Source organism: Ailuropoda melanoleuca, chromosome 2 (genome assembly GCF_002007445.2).
Source record: "Ailuropoda melanoleuca isolate Jingjing chromosome 2, ASM200744v2, whole genome shotgun sequence".
NCBI lineage: Eukaryota > Metazoa > Chordata > Mammalia > Carnivora > Ursidae > Ailuropoda > Ailuropoda melanoleuca.
This window is the reverse complement of record NC_048219.1, coordinates 44,101,798-44,125,497: the sequence shown is the minus strand read 5'-3', so window position 1 is coordinate 44,125,497 and position 23,700 is coordinate 44,101,798. Positions and strand designations below refer to the sequence as shown.

The window sequence follows — 23,700 nt, the reverse complement described above, 5'->3', positions numbered from 1 at the left end:
CTTCAATAATAGTTAGATATTATAAAAGATTATGGCCTCTTAGTGTGACAGGGAGAGAAAGAGAGATTAAAGCCTCTGAGAACAAGAGTGGAAATACAGTCCTACCTATGCGTCTCACAAGCTAAAAAGTATCATAATAATTGACAAATTTGTGGGGTTTTATTTATAGATATCTTTTGTATATTTTATTGCCTCTTATGGGGAGATGTGAATTTTGCTTTACAAAGACAATTAAATTTATTAAATGATTTCTTATATTGTATGAAAGAGTGTGTATATATATATTTGTGTGTGTATATGTATATATGTATACACACAAATGCATAGACATATACACACACATAGATGTATACACATGTATATAATATATATTTATGTATTTATGTATATACTATGTATATACATATATACACGTGCATGTGTATTATCTCGTAACGTTTTCTTCTTCAAATATTTTTGGTAACACTTTTTTATTATTTTTCACCAAGTTATTAGCAAGCACTTTAAAAAATAATATTTCTTTGCAAGTTTCTTTCCAGAACTAAAAATTGAACTTTTACTATTAAGAATAAAAATACCACAGAGAAATAGAGGTGCTATAATTTCAAAGTGAAGTATCACCCTTAACAGAAAATGATGAATTTCCTAGGGTCTTTTTTAAAGGAAAGGCAATGTTCTGTTGTAAGGTGTTTATAGTTTTCATATTCACTGCATACTGAAAAATCATTAAGCTCTGTACTTTTTTATTGCTTTCTAAAGAAACCTAAAATATATCCAGAGTGCACACTTACTCAGGTCATTTGTCTGAATGAATTAGTATTTGCACTTTCAAGGTTCCTGTTGTGTTGAACACTTTCCCATAGTGTTATTTCAAATATGTAGTGTGTTAAAAAGGTTGATAGAAAATAAAATATTTGTGAAAATAGATATGCATATCTAGAAGATAGATATGATAGAAGATAGACATAGTTGCAACACCAAAAGGAACACACCATCCATGGAAGAAATCATTGATAAGATGGGGTTCATTACAATTAGAAATTTTGGCTCTGTGAAGCACAGTGTTAAGAGTCCGAAAAGACAAGACACACATTGGGGAAAAGTATTCATAAAAGGCACATCTGATAAAGGATGGTTAGCCAAAATATGCAAAGAACTCTTAAAACTCAATAAGAATATAAACAACCCAGTTAAAAAATGGGCCAAAGACCTTAACAGAAACTTTGCCAAAGATATACAGTTAGCAATTAAGTATATGAAAAGATGCTCCATGTCATCTGTCAGCAATGAAGTGCAAATTAAAACAATGAGATACCTCTACACACCAAATAGAATGACCAAAATCTGGAACACTGGCAGCCCCAAATGCTGGCAAGGGTGTGGAGCAACAAGCGATCTCATACATTGCTGGCGGGAATGCAAAATGATAGAGCCACTTTGGAAAACAGTTTGGTAGTTTCTTACAGAACTAAACATGCCTTTATCATGTGAGCCAACAATTGCACGCCTTCATATTTACCCAAAGGAACTTAATACTGACGTACACAAAAGCTTGTGTGTGGATGTTTACATTTGCCAATGCTTGGAAGCAACCAAGATATTTTTTAGTAAGTGAATGGATGAATAATCTGCGGTACTTCCAGATGATGGAATATTATTCCGTGCAAAAAGGAATTGATCTATCAAGCCATGAAAGGACATGAAGGAACCATAAATGCATAATACTAAGGGAAAGAAGCCAATCTGAAAAGGTTACATGCTCTATGATTACAACTGTGTAACAGTCTGGAAAATGGAAAACTTTGGAAACAGTACAAAAGATAGTGGTTTTCAGGGGTGGAAGGGTGGTGGAGGTTAAGAGGCAGAGCACAGAATATTTTTAGGACAGTGAAAGTAACTTGTAAGATATTATAATGATAGTGTCATTATGCTTCCATCTAAACCCATAGGATATACAACACCAAGAGTGAAACCTAATGTAAACTATGGATTTTAGGTGATGACGATGTGTCGATGGAAGTTCATCACCTGTAACAAATGTACTGCTATGGTAGAGAGTGTTGATAACAGAGAAGCTATGCATGTATTGGGGCAAGGAGTATATGGAGATTTCTGTACCTTCCACTCTGTTTTGTGTGAACTGAAATTACTCTAAAAAAATAAAATCTATCAAAAGAAAATGACACATGCATACAACTCTTAATGTTTCTCTCTAAAACTCATTGACTTATTGTCTTACCCATCTCAGGCAATAGGTATTCTAACCTTCCAGTTAAGCCAGATGAAGTCACCCTGGACTCTCTTTTTTTCACATCTGTTAGGAAAATCCCATTGGCTTCAATTTCATAACAGACTCCAAAGCCAATTACTTTCACTACCTCTAGTGCTGCCACCCTAACTTGAGCTGCCAGTATTACTTGCCTTGCTTACTGCACCAGCTTCCTACAAGCTTTCAGCTTCCCTCCTGGCCTCACTATGGTCTTTTCTCAGCACAGCAGCCAAAATACCTTTGAAACAAAAGTCAGATTATATCTCTCTTCTATGGTAGCTCACCATTTCACTCAGAGTAAAGCCAAGTCCTTAAAATGGCCCTCAAGGTCCTTTCTGGTCTTGTATCCTTTGGCCCTATGTATTAGTCAGGGTTCTCCAGAGAAACAGAACCAATAATATATATGTGTGTATATATATCTACATTTCTATATAGATATATTTCTATATGGATATACGCACACTTACATATAAATCTATAGATGTCTAGACAAATACACACATACATATTTATACGTATCTACCTACAAACACACATACACACACACAAAGAGATTGTATTATGAGGACTAGCTCACATGATTATGCAAGCTGAGAAGTCCCCTGAATTGCTGCATGCGAGTGAAAACCTAGGAAAGTCAGTTGTATAACTCTGTCCAAGTCTGAAGGCCAGTGAGAACCAGGGGAGCCAATGATATAAACCTCAGTCCGAGGGCAGAAGACCAGTGTTTTACCTCACGCAGTCAGGCTTCCTCTGCCTTTTGTTCTATTTTGTTCTATTCAGGCCTTCAATGGGCTCTATGGTGTGCACCCACATGGGAGAGGGCCATACACTTCACTGAGTCCACTGATATGAATGTTATTTCCATACGGAACCAGATGAACCCAGAAATAATGTTTAGCAAATACCTGGACACTGCGATGCAGTGAAGTTGACACAAAATTAACCACGAGAGACTATGGACTCTGGGAAACAAACTGAGGGCTTCAGAGGGGAGGGGGCTGGGGGATTGGGATAAGCCGGTGATGGGTATTAAGGAGGGCACATATTGCATGGTGCACTGGGTGTTATGCGCAAACAATGAATCATGGAACATTGCATCAGAAACTGGGGATGTACTGTATGGTGACTAACATAATATAATAAAAAATTATTTAAAAAAAATTAACCATCACACTCTATCTCCTGATAATCTCCCTTCTTTCTCTTTGCTTCAGCCACATGGTTATCTTTGGTATTTTTCAAGCAAACAGGCTTGCCTCAGCCTCAAAGGCTTACTGCAAGCTGTTCCCTCTTCCTGGAAGTCTCTTTCTCCAGACAGCCACAGAGCAAACTCACTGATCTACACCTAGTCTTACATAAATCTCACCTTCTCAATGAATCTTCCTCAGATTACCCTACATAAAATTGCAATCTATAACTTGTTCATATTCGTCTTATCTTGCTCTAATTTTTTTTTACCATCTTTCTTATCAACTTCTAATATTTTGTATAAATTATTTATTTTATTGACTACTTATAGTCTGTCTCCATATCCCTCCCTCCATCTAGAACATAAACTTCATCACATCAGGGAGTTGGACTGCTTTGTGCCCTAAGAAGTGTCTGGCATATACTGATGGCTCAACAACTGTTTGATGAGTAAAGGAGTGGCTATGCTACAAAGAAGGTTTTTAAGCAGCGTGTTATCTGCTTTGATCTCTGAACAGGCAAAGATAGACGAGATACTCACCCTGCCTTCAGGCAGCTAACAAGCAAGCCTGGCACGCCCATAAATAATTACAATACCAGATAGAAAGTACACAGTATGAGAGAGATTTAGATAAACTATTCATCAAGGGAAAGCTATTTTCAACCAGAGCAACAGGAAAGAGGATGGAGACACCTAATCGAGGCCGCATCTGTAGAAATGGAAAACAATAGCATTTCAGATAGGGGAAACAACCAAACAAACAAACCCCTATGCTAAGGCATAGGGAACAGGCAGAAGAAAACACAGAATAATGAAGGAGTTCAGGCTTTGAGTCAATATGCCTAAGTCAATATGCCAATATTAAGCCCGAATTCTGCAGCTAAATAGCTGTGTGACCTTAGATAAATTATTTAACCTCTCTGAGCTTCAGTTTTCACATTTATGATATTGGGGTAATCCCATCTAGTTTAGAGTATTACCGTGAGGAAATCATGAACATAAAGCGCCTAGCCCAGGGACTGGCTCCCAGTGATCACTCAATAAATGAGAGCTATTATGGGAGTGTAGCTTGACTGGAGTACAGATGAAGTGTTCCCCTCAACAATGCCATTTTTCCAACAGGAAGCAAGGCCAAAATGTATTGCATTTACTCTGCACTCCTTGGGAACATTCATCTATTGTCCAACTTGAAAAATGAAGCTGAAAATGACTAGTCTTGAATTAGAAGCATAAAACACTGAAAATGTGATGCATTGGCCTATCAGGCATAAGATTGCTTTGAATATAGAAGGAATAAAAATATATGTGTGTTATATTTCTGCTGAAGATTAGTTTTACTTACCCACCAGTTTCTTTGTTTGTTTCTTTTTCAGTCGCTCCTACAATTCAGGAAATTAAATCTGGCACCGTGGCCCCGGGACGCAGTGGATTGATAAGATGCGAGGGTGCAGGTGTGCCGCCTCCGGCCTTTGAATGGTACAAAGGAGAGAAGAAGTAAGGACTTTGTGATTATTACTGTGTTCCAAGCACTTTGAGCTAATGTGTTTGCGTTTCAGATACTTGAAGCCATTTCTTTAACTGGCTTGAATGATTCTCAGCAGCCTCCTTGCAGGCAGGCAAACGGAAGGGGCCCACATGGGAGGGATGAGTAGCTAATAACATCTAGAAGAAATGTCCACTTTGGTTTTATATGATCACAGAAATGCCTGCAAATCCCACGTTGCTGATAACATTTCATTTCTTCCCCTCCTTTCTGAACCAGCACACCATTGCTCTTGCTGGCAACCATGTTTACTTGGGAAGTAAACCAGCTTTTAAAGGACTTGGGCACAGCTTTCGTGAGTGCACTCCAAAAGCAATCGGAGCTGCTGTCTCTGCCTGGCTTCCTTGAGAAGTCTCAGCCCTTTCACCTGTCTTACTCTCCTGCAAGGCATGTTAACATTTCATTTTCTAGAACGCTGTGTTTTAGATATTCTCTCACTAAAGGGCCTGTAGAAGAGATAAAATACATGGTTAAAGGACTAACCAAGGGGATTTTAGGGCTGCTGTAACTTTAGCTCTATATGATTGTCCCCTTGAGGAGCCCCAGGAAAAGCCTTGACAAGAGCTGTTGAACAAGAGAAGACAGGACTTGACTACTTTCTCTTTACTTTCAACCAGTAGGCTCATTCAGACCTCTTCAGCTGCTCTTATCAAGCTATCAAAGAAGAGTGGGACCCCTGTGGGTTAACTGGAAGATGTAATGCAGAGGGGAGGGTATTATCTGCAATATATATTTTTTGCCTCAAAACTAGTTGGAAGAATGTGTTCAAGAAAATGGTTTCATATGGTTGGGCCATATGAAACTGCCATTTTTAGTCCAAAAAAAGCTACATATTGGCAATTCCATATTGTTCAACATATATATGTATGAGGTTTACTTATTTATACCATGGCTCATGACTAATGACAGCTAAATGTCTGAACTGAAAACTAGTGAAGTGACGTAAGAGCTTAGATGTTGCCGTAGTGGATGACAGTGGGTGGGACGTAAGGAGGTACTTTTTTTCTTAAACCGTAACCAAAAGGAGATTTGTAGAAGACGTCCTCCCTCTTCAACATCGGCCTTAACAGTAAAGACCGTCCCCATCACTATCTCATTTGATCTGAATAACCGACTCTGCTTTTTATCAATTATTTGCAGCTATTTTTATGCAACCTCTTCTGTAATTTGGAGTACTCAATTTTTAATTCATTTTACTACTTCTAAATCTACCTCTTTGGGGTTTCATAGAAGCCCCATTTTTTTATACACTTAGAATTAGATGAACTAGTCTGCGGTCACCCTTGTCCTATGGTACAATATTGTATATCAGCCAATAACCTTTTTCAGATTCTGATAATCCAGATTCAGAAGTTCAGCTTGTGATTGATTATCTATATGGACAAACACCTAGAAAAGTGGTTTCCAATCCTCTGTAAGTTACAAAGCCCTTTTTTCAAATACAATCTTATGCGGAAGCCCAGTAAGCAGTATCTATGAAAGCAGGACTTCTCTGGTAGATGTGGGGTGAATGGAGCTTCAGTTCCATGGCCTCAGAGCCCTCCCTTGCAAGAGCCCCCCAAATCCCTGGTTCTTCCACAAAGCACAGTTTAAATAATGACAAACTATTTTACATTTTTCTCAAAGTCCCTTTTGAATCTGCGTCAGACCTTCTTACAAGCTATCAGAATTATCCCTAGTAGTACAAGTGAGAGCTCCTTTGTTAAAGTGCTTTTGGTTTCCAGTATTTTGTGAAATAATGTCCTGATTTTTTTTTCTATTTCTCTCTCTTTTCTTTTCCTAAATTCAGCAACCATTGTCAGAAAAGGCTACAATAATCCTTACTCAATTTTCTTGGCCTATAGCAAAAATAGCAAAGGACCCATTGGTGTCCATAGTCATAGCTTCAGTGACTTTTTTCCTACTGGAGAGATGGACTATAGCTTTTATTACATTTTCAAAGGAGTTTAGAGCCACTGCTAAAGAAGGTGGATTGATTCTCCCCAATCAATGCCCTTTCCCAACACACTCACACGCCTAGAGAAAATCTGGGAGCTGTGAAAATCAAATGCATTCATCAAAGGCAAACATACTTTCATTTCAGAGTGAAGTACACATCTGTCATTCATTAAGGTTATATTCGAGGAAATACTCAAACTATCAAATACCACAAGAGTATATAAAGTCCTCTCAAAATTACAGTGAAGCAAATTTGAGTGTGTGCGAGGAGTAGGAAAGAGAAGGGTTCTGGTTGCTGAATGATGGTTGTTACACTCACTGAGTGGATTTGCCATGCTACCTTCTGGGCTATTCAGATATTTACCTCATTAACATGAAAACCTATCTATGTAAAAAGCACCTGCTGTTTGACAGACATTAACCCATTTTATTTTATTTTCACACAAACTTATAAGATAGATACTATTATTATTGTCACCTTTTGGTTGGGGGAAACCAAAGCACAGAGTGTTTTTAAGCAATTTGCACAGGTTCATACAGTTAGTGGCAGAGCTAGAATTTGAACTCAAGAAGTCTTGCAAATCTTCATGCAGAGTCCATGCACCTAGTGTAGGTCATGGCACTTCAGACACTATCAAAAATAATTTGAAATGTCAATGTTAAATGGCAAGGGTAAGGGCATTGCAGGTCATTTATGAATTAGCAGAATAAAAGACTGCACATACAAACACTCACTTACACTTCCTGAATGTACTTAGTCAAAGACAGAAATAATGGAATCAAGGTAGACACACAGAGAAGAAACGGATACAGCACGTTTCCAAGCTGTTTTCTTGACCTCAAAGTCACTAAAAGAAACATGAAGCTGTCAGAGACCCTGTCAAAGTGTAGCAGAGTTTTTACAAGACCTGGAGAAGTTTTATTTCCTAGAGATATTTTATACTTTAAGCTTACAAAAATATTCAGAAATAACTTACTGTCTTCACTTCTGCTTAAGAGAATGTTTATAAAAACTCATCTCTTTAAAATTAAGATCTTCAAAGCTGGATCTTCATTCAAATAAATGTGAACAAATAAACATAAACAAATTAAAAAAGAGGCCATAACTGAACATCCTTAGTCTCATCTCTGCCTATAGTTCTTTCACATCCTATAAAATCCATATCTGTGTACTGAGAATAACCTAAAAACCTTTTTTTAAAAATCCTGCAAAATAAAGCAAAATTTAAAAGAAAAGAAAGAAGCAAATGCTTACTGAGGACAAATCACTTTCCAGGTTCTTTAAATTCTTTTATCTCCCCTATTGTTCAGACTTCTGTGAGACACGATTTATTGTCCTCAATTTACTGATGACAGAACTGAGACACAAGAGACTTAACCTGTCCAAGAGCTCTCAACTTCAAAGATGCCATCAAGACACATTTTATTGTTAACCTCTCAGTCCACTTTCTTTCTCTTGTATACACCACCATTCTTAGTTATCTCCTGCTAAATAACAAATGAACCCAAAACTGAGCCACTGAAACCAGTAAGCATTTACTATCACAGTTTCTGTGGGTCAGATGGGAGCAGGTTAGCTGAATAGTAATGGCACTGGGTCTCTCATCAGGTCGCAGTCAGGTTTTGTCTGGTCATCTAAAGGCTTGACTGGGGCCGCAGGATCTGCTCCCAGGGTCGCTCATTCCGATTCCTGACAAGGTAGTTCTTGCTATAGGCAGAAGGTCTCAGTTAATTGCCTCTTCATAGGGCTGCTTGGCTGTCTTCTTGACATGGTGGTTGACTTTCCCAGAACTAGTAATCCAAGAGAGAGCAAGGTAGAAACCATGTATGACCTCGTATATGCTCTGTCATTTCTGTAATATCTTATTGGTTACACAGGATGGTGCTATTCAATGTGGAAGGGGCAAAATTGGGACATGACTATCAAGAGTTAAGAATCATCAGATACTATCTTCAAATATAAGCTTCTACACTCTCTCTCTCATGGATGATATGGATAACAATAAAAAAAACCCTATTTTTTTTACATTAGAAATATTAGTCATTTGACCTTTAGTTTATTACACTGTTTAGATAAGCACCATGAGAATGACTGAAGTTATACACTTATTATTAAAATATTATCCTTTGGTATAAAATGGTTATTTTTTTAACACTACATACTCTTTTTACGTACCTGGTAGGGACAGTACTCACAGACTTAATTTTACTCCATATGCATTTTAGTATTGGGAAAATCAGAGTTCAGAGTTCAATTATATAGAAAGCCAAAAATTTAAACTTTTTTTTTCTTGATAATGGAAAGAAATAGACTCCTTATATCCAGTGAAGTTCATAAAGTACTATTAAGCAAGTAATATCTTTGATGACATGAAATTAAGTTAATCTATGGCTTGAGAAGAGTATATTTATTTAGGATTAAAACCAAAAACATAAATTAAATTTTAATGAACTAATGTTTAAATAGGTATTGCAAAAACATGGGTTTTGTATCATTTTGTGAAGATGGCACTACCATCTTATTTTTTTTAATTTTATTATTATATTATGTTAGTCACCATACAGTACATCCCCGGATTCCGAGGCAAAGTTCGATGCTTCATGTTGCGTNGCATGTGGCCCTTCTCTTCAGTACGTCTGTATTTTTGGGGTAAACACCCAGTAGTGCAATGGCTGGGTCATAGGGTAGTTCAATTTTTAACTTTTTAAGGGACCTCCACACTGTTTTCCAGAGTGGCTGTACCAACTTGCATTCCCACCAACAATGTAGGAGGGCTCCCCTTTCTCCACATCCTCTCCAGCAATTGTTGTTTCTTGCCTTGTCTGTTTTTGTCATTCTAACTGGCGTAAGGTGGTATCTCAGTGTGGTTTTGATTTGAATTTCCCTGATGGCTAATGATTTTGAACATTTTTTCATGTGTCTGTTAGCCATTTGTATGTCTTCATTGGAAAAGTGTCTGTTCATATCTTCTGCCCATTTTTTGATTTGTTTATTTGTTTCTTGTGTATTGAGTTTGAGAAGTTCTTTGTAGATCTTGGATACCAGTCCTTTATCTGTAGGATGGCACTACCATCTTATAATGGTACATACTTGGTAGGTAGATCAGTGATGTAAAGCAATGGTCCACAACATTTTTGAAATATATATCCCTATGAATAAAATTTAAAACTTAGGGAAAACTATCAGTATATGAATACTTATTTATAAACTGTGTATATCCACTTTTGAACTAATATTTTACAAACATTAAATGACCTGTAGCAGATAAATTTTAAAAGATGAGATACAATTTTAACATAAATTGGCATTCTATTATTTTCTTTTCACGCTCCAACAGATCACTTTGTACTCCATTCGGAGTACTTGCCCTCCATTTTGGAGACTCTTGTAAAGTACATTAGTTTAAAATAAGGAATTTTAAGGAATTTTCAAGGGCAATTCTAATGACATGCTAATTTTACCCACCTGCTGACTTTGTAATTTTATAACACATATAACTCACTGTATACTATCTTACCCATTCCTCACACAATTCTAACTAGATTTCTTAAAATTTAATTTTATTGTAGGGCAAGAGAGAGAAAGAGAGAACAGTTGCATGAGTAGGGGGTGGAGGGGCAGAGGGAGAGGAAGAGAGAGAGAATCTTAAGCAGTCCCCTGCTCAGGGCAGAACCCAGCGTGGGGCTCGATCTCATCAACCTGAGATCATGACCTGAGATGAAATCAAGAGTCGGATGCCTAACTGACAGAGCCACCCAGGCACCCCATACAATTCTAACTAGATTATACCTGAGGGGAAAAAAAAAAAACCACTATATTTCATAAAGGTAAAATGACTTATTGAAGGGAAGTACAGAATGGGAAATAAAATCTAATTTCAAGGTAACCTTGGTAGGTGATGGATATATTTATGTACTTGGTAGTGATGGTTTCACAGGTGTATAGTTACTCCAAACTCATTGAGTTGTATATATTATACCTCAACAAAGTGATTTTTAAAAACAAAACTAAAACCAACCCCCAATTTCCTGAGCCTTGTGTCAAGATATCCCTCTTGTAGATTTTATACAACTTTGATTATTCAGAAGAGACTAGAAATAAGTTAATTCATTCTCTCTCTCCCTCTCTTTCTCTCTCTCTCTTTCTCTACCCCCTTTTTTCTCTCTCTTTTATCTTCTCATTTGTAAGGCCATTCTTATAAGATTAAGCAGTTACATATTTTGATTTAGAAGGACACTGGAAATAACCCATTACCATCCCATGTTAAAAAATAATCTTCCTTGCTGACCTGAGATTTTATGTGTTCATTCAAAAAGCATGCATTGGGCATTTAACTGTGACATAATTGGAAAAGATTGAAAACAAATTAAGTTCCTGCATTGAAGAAACTTCTGTTTCTAATGTTATTTCACTATCTATCTATAATTTTATTTTGATGAAATTTCACTTTTTTTTTTTTTTATAACCTAAGTCTTGTCCATACAGTTTTGTTACCCCTGTGATGCCTTTATCATTCCAGGCCAGGGAAGAAGTAAAGGATAAATATATGAAATAAGCAAGAACATTTCAACTACTGGGAAATGAAAAACACACGTCCATGCAAGACATATATACAAAACATTATATTTAAAACTTTGGGCCAGTCAAACAAAATTAAAAGTGGGCTAGTCCAGTTTGCATTGCCTGACTTAGAGCTTATAGTTTGTCATAAAAATCAAAATGAAATAAGGACCAAGTAAGAAGATCCTAAGGAGCCCTAAGTCAAGTCCTTGAAAGTGGATAGGAGGGGTCCATTCAACGCAAATCAGAGCATTAACAAATGCTTCAGGGAAAAGGTAGCTTTTCTGCTTGATACCAATGAATAGTATTTCCAAACATTGCAAGGAGTCAAGAATAATCATAAGCAAGGAAAGAACATGGTCAATGTAATGTAAGCATTGTGTGGAGAGGGTTTTTTTTATGCCTTGAGGTACAGGATGTGAAATCAGGTGTAACAGGAGGTAGGGTTAGAAATTCATGGTAGGGCAAGACTTGGAGCATTTTAAATGCTAAATACATTTAGACTTGATTCCATAGGCTTTGAAAGCCACCAAAGAACTTTTCAAGAGTAGTAAAAGTATGTATTCCCTGTCTTCACAAAATGTTTCTCAGAGCAGTTGGGATGGGAAAGATACAAAATCTGGTTTAAACTAGGGTATTAGTTATGCAATTAAAAAGCAAGAGAGGAGGGGCACCTAGATGGTTCAGTCAGTTAAGCATCCGACTCTTGGTTTCAGCTCAGGTCCTGATCTCGGGGTCGTGAGATCCAGCTGTGTGTCAGGCTCTGAGCGCTCAGTGCTCAGTCTACTTCAGAGTCTCTCTCCCTCTCCCCCTGCCCCTCCCACTCGTACAATCTCTCTCTCTCTCTCTCTCTCAAATAAATATTTTTTAAAAAAGCAAGAGAGGAAAAAGTTAGTATTTGTATATTTCAGTGATTGATTAGATACAAAGAAAGGACCATTTGAAGATAATTTTAAGTTTTCCAACTCAGTAATAAGGTGAATGGTGAAGTCATTAACTGAAACTGGGAACATAGGAAAAGAGATTTGGGAGAGATTGCACTGAGCTTGGTTTAGAACATACTGAAATCGAGGTATTGATACTGCATACACGGTCCACCAATAGACAGCTAGATCTCGGTTGTGTTCTTAAAATTCATAGCAGTATTTCCAAAATAAATATCTGATCTTATCACTTTCTACTTAAATCCCTTCAAGGATTCTTGAATGTCCCCAGATGAAAGTCCTAACGTCACAGTATGACATGGGAGGCCTTCATGTTCCTGTCCCTGTTTACCTCTCTATCTTGCCATTCTACCATCTCACAATAAGGTTATAACTGTCCTAAAATCTTTTAGTTCACAAACTGTGACATGGTCTCTATCTTTAAGGCCTTTTCATATGTTGGCCATTTTGCTTATGAACCCCTTCCACACACACACCCATCCTGGCTACCTTTGGCTGGCTGCCTTCCACATGTCCTTTTGTCTCAATTCAGATATCACTTTCTCTCGGAAAACTACCTGGACCCCATTCTGCTTGGAAAGGAGTCTCTCCAGATGTGGTCCCATGTGCTTACCTCTATCAAAGCACTTTTTAAATGATACTCAACTTGTTTACTGCTCTCTCTCCTCCTAATCTATAATCTATTACCTGAGAGTGAGGGCTTTGCCCTGTTTGCCGTTGTGTTCCCAGCATCTAGCATGGTGTTTGAAATACACTCTGTTGCAAAAACGAGTTGTGGCTTTTCAATCATGATGAAGGAGAGCCATTCTCATTTTAATGCATTTTCAAATTGAGAAGAGAATATTAGTACAAAATTCATCTGTCGCCTTAGATTGCAGGACACGGTAAACCCAATACGTGATTGCAGAAAAGAAGCTGGTTTCTGTTGCTCAGTTCTGACTTTCTAGGATTTCTTTTTTGTGAATGTGATCTCTGCAAAATGGTTGTGTTCGTATATTGTGGGATGAAATTTGACATTAATCATGGGCACATTGATATTAGAAAAGCAGTTCAAGCAGAGGGGAAAAATCTAGTCATAGGCCAGGTTGTCAGGGATACAAGACTCACTGCAGTCAGAGGAGGATTGACACCCGCACTATAGCCTTTGTTTACTTGATGTAAAGTTAAAGGCAATATCCTCCCTGTGTGAATCAAATTGTCACAAGTAAGGCAGCCCAAAGGTCTCTAATCTAAAATTATTAATTTCATTAAAATTGATAAAGTAAACAAGACATACATTTTAAATACCTAATAAAGTCTAAAATCATTAAAATGTCCTAATATATTATAATACATTAATTTATTCAAATGTGCAACTAAAGATAGATACCCCTTGGGGCTGAGACATTGATGCATGATATTCTTCAGTCTGTTCCTAGGAATAGATGATAGCTTATTGTATTCAAGCCTTAAGTACCAAGCAATACAGTAAACCAATAGGTTGCTATAGCAGCACGTTCACATCAATTTTCATTTCTCTCTGGTATCTAGCAGTTCTTACTCCTCCTCCTTTTTACTTTTATTTTTTTTATCTACCCTGCACATCTGTGAAAAACCTAGATGAGACTGATAATACACATGTAATTGAGACTGAGTTTGGCACATCTTGAAATCATGATGCTATGATCTTTTCAGTCACTCTCGTAGATCTTTCCTTTAAAAATAATTTCCTGTATTTTCAATATTTAATATTTTGCTGCCATCTGAGAGGAAATGTATCCGTTCTGTCTAAGAAACAGACCCTATCATTGTACAATAATAACACCTATCATATTTCTGGTGCCTACTGCATTTGATATAGATGTGTGTGTGTGTATGTGTGGTATAGATATTACATTGTATACATTTAAAAACCAGTCTTATGTCAACACTTTGAGATTGGCTTCATTTTTCCATTTCCCAGATGAAAAAACTATGCAATACAAAAATGTAAAAACATCATTCATTCAGTCAAGCTTACAGTAACTACTTAGCGTACACCTATTAAGTACCCAACATTATGCACCATGCTTAGAATACAACGAATAGGAAAAACTAGGAAGCTTGCCCTAATGGAGTTGCATGCTGATGGGGAATATGGACAATAATCAAAAGTCATGCAAATATATGAAAACTTGCACCTGAAATGGTGTGATAAAGAGGAGTTTTTGATGTGCTGATGCTTTGACCAACTCAGAAAGGACACAGTAAATTCATAGCATCACTAGGACTTGAACTTTAGAGACAATTTTGAACTTACTTAAAATTATTGCATTCTTGCCACTTGTCTAGATTATGTTTTTTTTTTTTTCTGCCATCCTTGACTGTATTCCACATATACACTATGGAGAGAGATTTATGACAACCTGAATATTTAATGAACCTAGGGGAAGAAAAACAAACACTAATCAATGCTGAAGGCGTGTGTTGTCCGGCAGGTAGTTTGAGGAGGAAAGAGGGCAAGAGACCATTTCATGCCTTTCATCTTGGAACAGGGAGTAACCTGAAAGGGTGACTCCATTGGGAGCAAAAGACAGCTGCCGTAAGAGACTAATGGGCATGGCTAAGCCCCCACATAGGTAGTTAAGAGGCCTCTGGTCCAGGGAATCTGCAAATAGCTAGCTAAACTGATCCCTACATTTTTAAAATTTTTCTGTCCCATTATATTCACCCCATGGATTGGATCTGTCTTTTCTGGTGCAGATACCATATTATTACTTGGTTGTTTAGCTCCACTGTTTCTATTCCCTGGCTTGACTTAATTTTCTTATACCACTCATGATTTCTGCCTTGTCTTTCCAAACTCAAATACTTGTTTCTATTTAATGATCTGAATACCAGTTGCTACTCTGGGACAATACCAAGAGTCAGAAGATCTGGATTTGAATGTTGGTTCTACCACTTACCCGATGATAGAGGACAAGTTAACTTAGTCTCTCTAAACTTTTTTCTTTCCGTCTGTAAAATGGGACTAGTAATGCTTACCTCCTAGGGCTGCTATGAAGATTAGTTGACATACATTTGAAAATCCTTAAATGTTTTCTGAATGTCAGTTTCCCACATACCTCACACCAAACATTTTTTGTACGATGTTTAAAATCTTTAATGTTAGATTACATCAGGTATAAAGATGAGAACAACTAACATTTTCCACATACATAAAGCATTCCTGCTTACATTAAAAAGATGAGAAATACAGCCATGATTCAGAGCCAAAATATATGTAAGCTAGAATTCTGTCATTGAGATATGTTGTGCAATGACCTGTATGCCATCTCAGTGTCATCTTCACATATTTAAGTGTAGCCAAGGTCCTTAGATAGTGTCCTATTTGTCTTTTTCCCCCCTTTTGGTTCTTAAGTCAATGCCTTCACCATGGGAAGTATTTAATCATCATTTGATGACCAAATAAAACTTATTTCCATTAAGATCATAGTACCTGTGACATTTTTACTATCAACAATGACTCTTTCTGAAGCTCTTTTTTTTTGAGTTTTATCCTTACCTCATACCACCCCTTGGAACTCAAAAGCCTGCAATCCATTGTTGTAAGTAACATTCCTTTTCTTTGTACTTATAATTCTTATGATTCAAGAACTCCCTTTTGTCCCCTACTGTCTTCTGTCTCTGCTATACTACCACCCTAAGATCAATTGATAAGACCATAATAATCTTATCCAGTTATATAACATGATATATTATTATCATATTTCCTTGTAATTCTAGTCTGATAAAAGATTATCATTTGAGAACACCTCTCCCACTCCTATATCAGATGACTCTAATATTTTAAATATTGTTGTCTGATACACTTATGTATGTCTCCTATATTAGCAATGAAGTATTTCAGTGACTATTTGCACGTGAAAGCTTGTTTCTCCAGAGTATTTATTGTTGCTCCTGATCTGGAAAGGCAGATAATAAAGAGATAGTAACAAACAGTAAACAAAATGTGTCATGAGGCGAGATTTATATATAAAATGAATGAGGTCTGGTATAGCTGTGCCATTTATTTTTGCAATCTTAACAATCAGTGCCAGTGGCTTTGTGGCCAGTTTCGCTGCTGGGTGTTGCAGTGGACCCTTCTGTCCATCCTAGTTACTGCCTGAGAGAGGCTATGATTGTAAATTTCATGAACATTTCATGAGTCCACTATAAAAATATCCTTAGTTATTACCACACTTTCTATGTGGTAATTCTTTCTGCCTGACACTTGAAAATGTAAGGGTCTATTCTAATTCAGAACTAGTCAGTTGGTCAGGCTCTGCTATTTATGAGTTGCCTACATCATCTGCTGGTGGGGCAGATAGCCTGTCATTCACAGATTTATGAGGCATTAATGAAAGGTGGAAGGAAGAAGAGTGAGGGCAATGGTCCTCAGTATGAGTCTTTGTCCATCTAGGCTTCTATAACAAATTACCGCGGATTAGATGGCTTATAAACAACAGAAAGTTCTCTCACAATTTTGGAGGCTAACAGTCCAAGATCAGGGAGCAAGCATAGTCTGGGGAGGGTCCTCTTCTGGGTCACACACATCGTATTGTATCTTCACGTGACAGAAGTGGCTATGGGAGCTCTCTGGAGCACTAATTCCATTCATCAAGGTTTCACCTTCATGATTTTTAAACACCTTCCAAAGACCCCACCCACTAATACCATCACCTTTGGGTCTTAGGTTTTCGACAGATGAATTTGGGGAGGACACAAGCATTCTGATCCAAATGGGATAGAACAAACTACCTTAGGTGGTAGAGGGTAGAGGACCTCAAGGTCCATAGTAATAGAAGGTTCTCATAGCCGTGGGGTCCACTGGAAAGTAAAAATGCAAAAAATAAAAATGCTCAGGAATTCCTAAGCAAGCACCAAATGCTGCTGATGTACTTCCAAGGGAAGGAATACTGTATTTAACTATTAGTTCAACAGAATTGTTTTCTCTCTTTTTGTGGGGAGGGACTCTGAGAAAATATCTCTTATTCTGTAATCTAAGTTAATACAAGAATGATTCTTTTAGGACTTGAAAGACTTAAGTATTTAGGGAAAGGAGAGAACTCCAAATAAGGCAATATTCTGGATTTAGTTCTCTGGTTTTATTGCAAGGTGTATTGTGAACTATTGCTTGAGTTGTCACTTCAAGATTTCACATCACTGATTTAAGGAAGTCTGGTTTCAAACAAGTCTGGGATGGATATGAAAAATTCAGTGGGGCCAGGGTCATTCTGTTAATAAGCTGATATGTGCATGTTTGAAAGCTATCAAGAATTTTCTTTAACACAGAATAACAATTTAATTTGTCAAATATATGTTTTTATTGAAAAAAAATGATTCTGTTTACAGAAAATATAATTATATCCAACCATTTTCTAATAAAACTGTTTCATAAAGAAAAAAAATATCATCAGTTAAAGAGCTCTTCTTTTTATTTGTTTTTAGCCAAAGATTGAAATTACATTAGGGAGGGACATGATAAGTGTGGGACTTATAAGTGTGATTCAAATTTCTATATCCAGTAACTAAGGGTAGAAGTATTCATCTTAACAGGGTCCTCATTGTGACCACCATAAACTCAGTTATAAACACCTGTTTGTCTGATTGATTCTTCTCTTCAGCTTTGACCTTCTGAAGGGCCTCCAAAGATCTTCAAAAACATGTGTTGGTTGCCTGGCCAAGTCACTAAGCACCTAAGCATAGGACTCATCTTTGTAGCAATGACAATTTTCAGATTTATTTTGAATAACTGAGAAAGCCCCTCACCCCATGGACCCTCAGGATTCCTGCAGGAAAATCACAGGAGTACACCTCCAGAGACACATACCATCTCAGAAGTCATTCTCCCTCAAGGTCAGCTTTGGAAAGTCTGTCTCAGCCATCTACTGGGTAGAGATAGGTTCTTACAGGGTATTTGAGGAGTCAGCATTTCTAAAACTCCCCACTCTAGAATAAAGTAAGCTTTGGACTTCTCCAGTGATCTCAGAAAGCTAGATTCCTCTAGAGGGAAGTACATCCCCCCAGGGAAGATAACTTTTCTTTTTTATTGGCCATCACCACTTGCCAGGCTGAGGGAGCAGCTGGAGTTGCTGCCACTGCTGTGCCATTGACGTGCCCCTCTGTGTGTAAGGATGCACACAGCAGCGCTGGCCAGAGACCAAGAATAGGTCTACACACACGAGTGTGGATATGCTGCATGATTTAGCAACATCTGGGGCTTTGCCTTCAGACACATTGAAGGGCAGAGAATTAGAAGGCAACTCAGAAAGTCAGCCTGAAAGAACATAAGTAAACAATGCTGTCATGTTACTGACTCTACTCCCTTGAGATGTTTCTCCCCAGAGTCTAGCCAAATGAAGACCCTGACTAATTTCTTCTTAGTTCTTTAGCAACATAATGAATCTCAGTTTTGGTAGGTGGGGCACAATGGGGATTTCATAGTCCTGGAGTTGCTGAGTCCTCCGGAGAATGTGTCCATGGTGTAGACATGGGCAGATAGATTTGAGCCATAATGACAAAGCTCTCAGGACAACGAAGCTGTGAATTTGTATACATAGTGTATACTAGTTGGTTCAAAATAAAGTTACTAATGTGATGTAGGAAAATATGCAATAATCAGGGTGGTATTTTGGCATAAATGTTGATAGATTTGCAGTATGAGACAGGAGAGTAAAAGCTGCCATACCCTTGATATTTTATGCCCTATTTTCTTTTGTCAGAGTCGCAGACCATTAGGTTTATTGCTCAAGTTAAAGTTTTTCAATGTTTATTTAACTCGAAGTTTTATTAATCTGATTAAAGTTTGAGTTTTGGATAAGTCAAATTCAGCTATTACATGAAATATAAGTAATTCCCAGGGTAATCAAGCATGGCTGCTTATTTTAATCTGCATGTAACTGCAGTATATTTTATCTTAATTCAGATGCAAGTCACATAACGTAAATGCAAAGGAGTTCAACCGAAACTCTCAGGGGAACGCCATGTATTAGCATCTTCATGATTAAAGAAATATTTAGTACTAAAACTTGAACATATTAAGGAGGAAAAAATACCATGCCATTTGGGCTATGAGCTTACGTAGCCAATATTGTGATCAGCACATCTTTTCATCATAAACTTTGGGGTTAGTTAGGGAGACGTTATCATCTGGTTGGCATCCTCATTATTTCAGAATTCTTATTTAGAAAGAGAATTTCTTGAGGGGATTTACCAATCCCTGTGTTTTGGGGATGTCACCCCAACTCTGTTGATCTATGAACTATTTGCTTTTTTTTTTTTTTAAGATTTTATTTATTTGGGAGAGAGAGCAAGAGAGAGAGCACGGTAAAGGAGAGGCAGAGGGAGAAGGAGAAGCAGACTTCCCACTGAACAGAAAGCCCGACATGACGCGGGGCTCAATCCCAGGACTCCGAGATCACAACCTGAGCCGAAGGCAGACGCTTAACTGACTGAGCCACCCAGGCACCCTGAACTATTTTTTTGTACTTAAGTGTATACAGGACTCAAATATAAAATTAACTATGTCCATATGGCCCTGCCTTTTGAGGAATTTAAAGCAATTCAATTTATTTGGGTTGAAAAGACCTATGTGCCCAGAAACTGCTACAGAGAACAATGCAAGAATGTGACTTTGGTTTTAGAAATACCACAGCAATTTTGAGAGAAACATGCAGAGAGAGAGAGAGAGGAAAGAGTCATTTAAGGTGCATTAGAGTAGGAAAGATAAAACACAGATCAGACCTGAGTGAGGAGGGAAGTATCCAGCTGGCAGATATACAAGGGGCTGATGACCATTGGACGCAGAATCAGGAAAAGAGTGAAGCAGGAGTGGGCGTGGCAAGCCCTGGGAACAGAGTCGCTCTGCCCGCCTACTGGAGAGTGAGACCTCTGCTGGTAAGCCTGGAGAGAGATTTTTGGGTAGTCGGTGTGGAACCGGGGAAAATTTGAAACATATCGAGGCCCAGAAAGGTTAGAGGACTTTCCCAGCCACATTCCTCGTATGTGGCCAAGATGAGACTCAATTTGAAATACTCTTCTCAATGCTAGATTGCTGCTTTTTTTCTAGGTTTAACAGCAAGTCGCCTGTCTGGGTCATACACAGCTGCAGCAAAGTGGTGTGACCCTAGACTCAGAACCATCTTATCACAGTTGTGTGGTTAACTTTCATGGGAGTTATCCAGTAATATCATCTGAGATGGCCTAGACATATCCTGATGGTTTTAGAAACCATCAATTTGTGTTTTTAATAAAATCATATTTAATTTGCTTTACTCTTTCTCGACTAACAGATGAGATGCCATTGCTGTGATGTGTTTAGTTTTCTAAAATACGAATCAATGTATGAATAGGACATGGGGAAATATAAATTCAGTGTGTTGTAGAGCACAAAGCATCCCATAGTAACAATCTACGGCTGTCAAACAGCTCCTCCTCCCGATATCTACTAACGTAAGGAAAATATAATTGCACCATTATCACATTCTATGCTAACACGAATGTGGACAAAACTAACCATGGGTTGCCATGACAACCACAATGAAGCTAAAACTAAAAATGGTATTCACGATGCCTGTTTACCTAGAGTTTATTTTGTCTTCTAGGCTCTTCAATGGCCAACAAGGAATCATTATTCAAAACTTTAGCACAAGATCCATTCTCACTGTTACCAATGTGACACAGGAGCACTTCGGCAACTATACTTGCGTGGCTGCCAACAAGCTAGGCACTACCAATGCGAGCCTGCCTCTCAACCGTAAGTAACACAGTGTTGCCAAAATGCCCCGGGGGGAGGGGGACCTTTGGCTCCTGTCCATCAGCAGAGATAAAACCTGAGAATGGTGTATGTTGATTTTAGAACTCAGCCTGATGTGACACATGCCTACACAGAGGAAACTTGGCCCCTAAATGGTATTGGTGTTTGAGAATTTTTGAATCCCTATTGAAGTCTAATGTGTTTAGAAAAATGTCTTAGAGCGCAGAAAAGGGAAGAAATATGTAAATAATAGGACCCACTGAAAAACGTCTTCTGACAGAAGATGGTTTGGTGGGCTTTTGTTTGTTTTCGTTTTGCTTTGTTTTTAAAAATATGTTACATTATCCTTAAGCATAGGTTAATTTCAGTTGAATTTACTCTCGGTTGGTTTTCTTTAGACATTCATCTTGGAATAGTGAGAATTTCACATGCCATATATAAAATGAAAGAGTAAGTAAATGATCTTGGACAGAGTATTTTATCCATATAGATCATGTTTTTACTCAAAACTATATTTGAAATACAACTTAAGGTTTTGCTAAAATAAATACTGTATTTCTAATGTATCTCAGTTCTAAGGACTGGAAGTGAAAAAGGAAGAACAAACATGAGGATTAGTTGAAGGGAGAGAAACCTAAGCTGATGTTTTCTCCTATAATTACTTATAGAGCTTTTTAAGAGCTGAATAAACAACACATTTTCATAACCATAAAAAAGTCCTAATTTTTAAGTGGAGTATTTCTCAAAATGTTCAAAAAAGATTAGACAGAATATACTGTCTTTTCAGTTCCACAAAGTTATCTGAATCATCCTTATTTTTATAGTTAATATTTTTATAGTAAGCTGACATACATATATTTATGTTATCATCCTGTGATAATAAGCCGTCTCTGAAAAATGAGGATATTGTGTAATTCACCACAGACACGATCACTTCCATTTGCAGAAGTGAGGATGGGATATACAATACTCCTACTACTAAAAAATACACTATAAGAAGCTTCATGATTTATGAACTTGGAATTACCACAATTTAAGTACCTCTGAGGTCAAATAAAATGGGATATTAGTTGTTAGTAGAAAATATCATTTAAAAAGGATTTGCTCACCTTAAAAACAACACATCACTTATTACCTCCAGCTTAATATTACTTAATATTTCTTAATACCCCTCACTCTGAAAAACACTGCTTGCCATGCAGTAGCCATAGAATAATAAACTTGTTTAAATTTCTTCCATGAGGATGATTTATTTAGTGTAATTATGAATAATATAAACCATTAAAAATATTACAGAGCAGTGTGAATTCCAGTTTAATGTAAATATTGATACTTCTTTGGTATACAATTAATGTTTTAAATGATTTAAATATTCAAGAACCTGAAAGAATAAATGAATTAAAAAGGCAAAGTAAAGAAAAATTTAAGGCTTAACAACACATTAACTTTTTGCTATTTAAATTTCTAAATCACATTCTGATTTTTGAAACTGAAACATTAATGAATGTGACAAATTAGAAACAAATGTCACTTACTTAAGTGTTTGTAGTGCTCTGGCAACCTTAACGCAATCATTTGGAAATATGCACCACTGAAAGGGCTTCTAAGCATGGTGTCTTTAGAATGGACTCTACTCATCTCCCTTTGCCACTGGCTTCCTGACGTAGAGGTGCTGTGACATACTAGCACAATTTGATTAATCTGTCAACAAAGACATAATATGCAAATCTTATCTGTAATTATGAGCGTAGCCCTAGAAGTCTGAAGGAATGTCTATATATTCAGAACTCTTGTATGGCCTCATCTGAAGCCCTTACTGCACTGAGCATCTCTATTTTGTACAATAATTATTTTTATATGCTTTTCATCTCTCTCCACCAAAGTATGTTTGTTAAGAATATAGGATCAATACCTGATTCATGATGTTATCTCCCACATCACCAAGCACAGTGCTTGCTACTTAATAGGTAATCAATAAATCTTTGGGGAATAAATGAATTTGTTAAACATTGAATAAGTGATTAAATGGCTAATGAATAAATGAATGAATGAGCTGGGTTTTAGATATAAAACGTGTATTTGTGATCTCTAGATATGCAAGGCAATAGCAGGAGGATTACAAGTAACACTTATTGTGAGCTTACTGTAGGCCAGATACCATTCTAATCTCACTATATGAATTTGTTCATTTAATTCTCATGTGATCCAAAGAGGTAAATTCTTTAATTTCCTCCTTACAAATGAGGAAACTAAGATGAAGAGAGAGTAAAAGTTTGACCAAAGTCAAATGGTTGATAAGTGACAGAGCAAAGCCCTGAATCCCTAACTGTCTTGCTCTAGAGCCCAAGTTTTTAAATCTTAACATTTCCCTGTCTCTTGCTATGAACGTAAAAGCATCAATGGAGTGAAAGAGAAATTGCATCTTTTGCAACATACTCTTCCAAATCTAAACCTCTACATGTAACATATTTGTCCTTCTTGTGTTTATCAACTTTTCT

The 23,700-nt window shown here is 37.2% G+C and overlaps 1 protein-coding gene across 4 annotated transcripts in view; it reads left to right on the top strand.

The window, feature by feature from the left end:
- Window positions 1-23,700, top strand: part of NEGR1 (neuronal growth regulator 1) — an 808,029-nt gene that overhangs the window by 615,218 nt on the left and 169,111 nt on the right. For all 4 annotated transcript variants that reach the window (XM_034653698.1, XM_034653697.1, XM_034653699.1 and 1 more), the window contains exons 5-6: window positions 4,835-4,955; window positions 21,051-21,202. In XM_034653698.1, coding sequence (XP_034509589.1) covers window positions 4,835-4,955; window positions 21,051-21,202 — 273 coding nt within the window. The remainder of the gene's footprint in view (window positions 1-4,834; window positions 4,956-21,050; window positions 21,203-23,700) is intronic.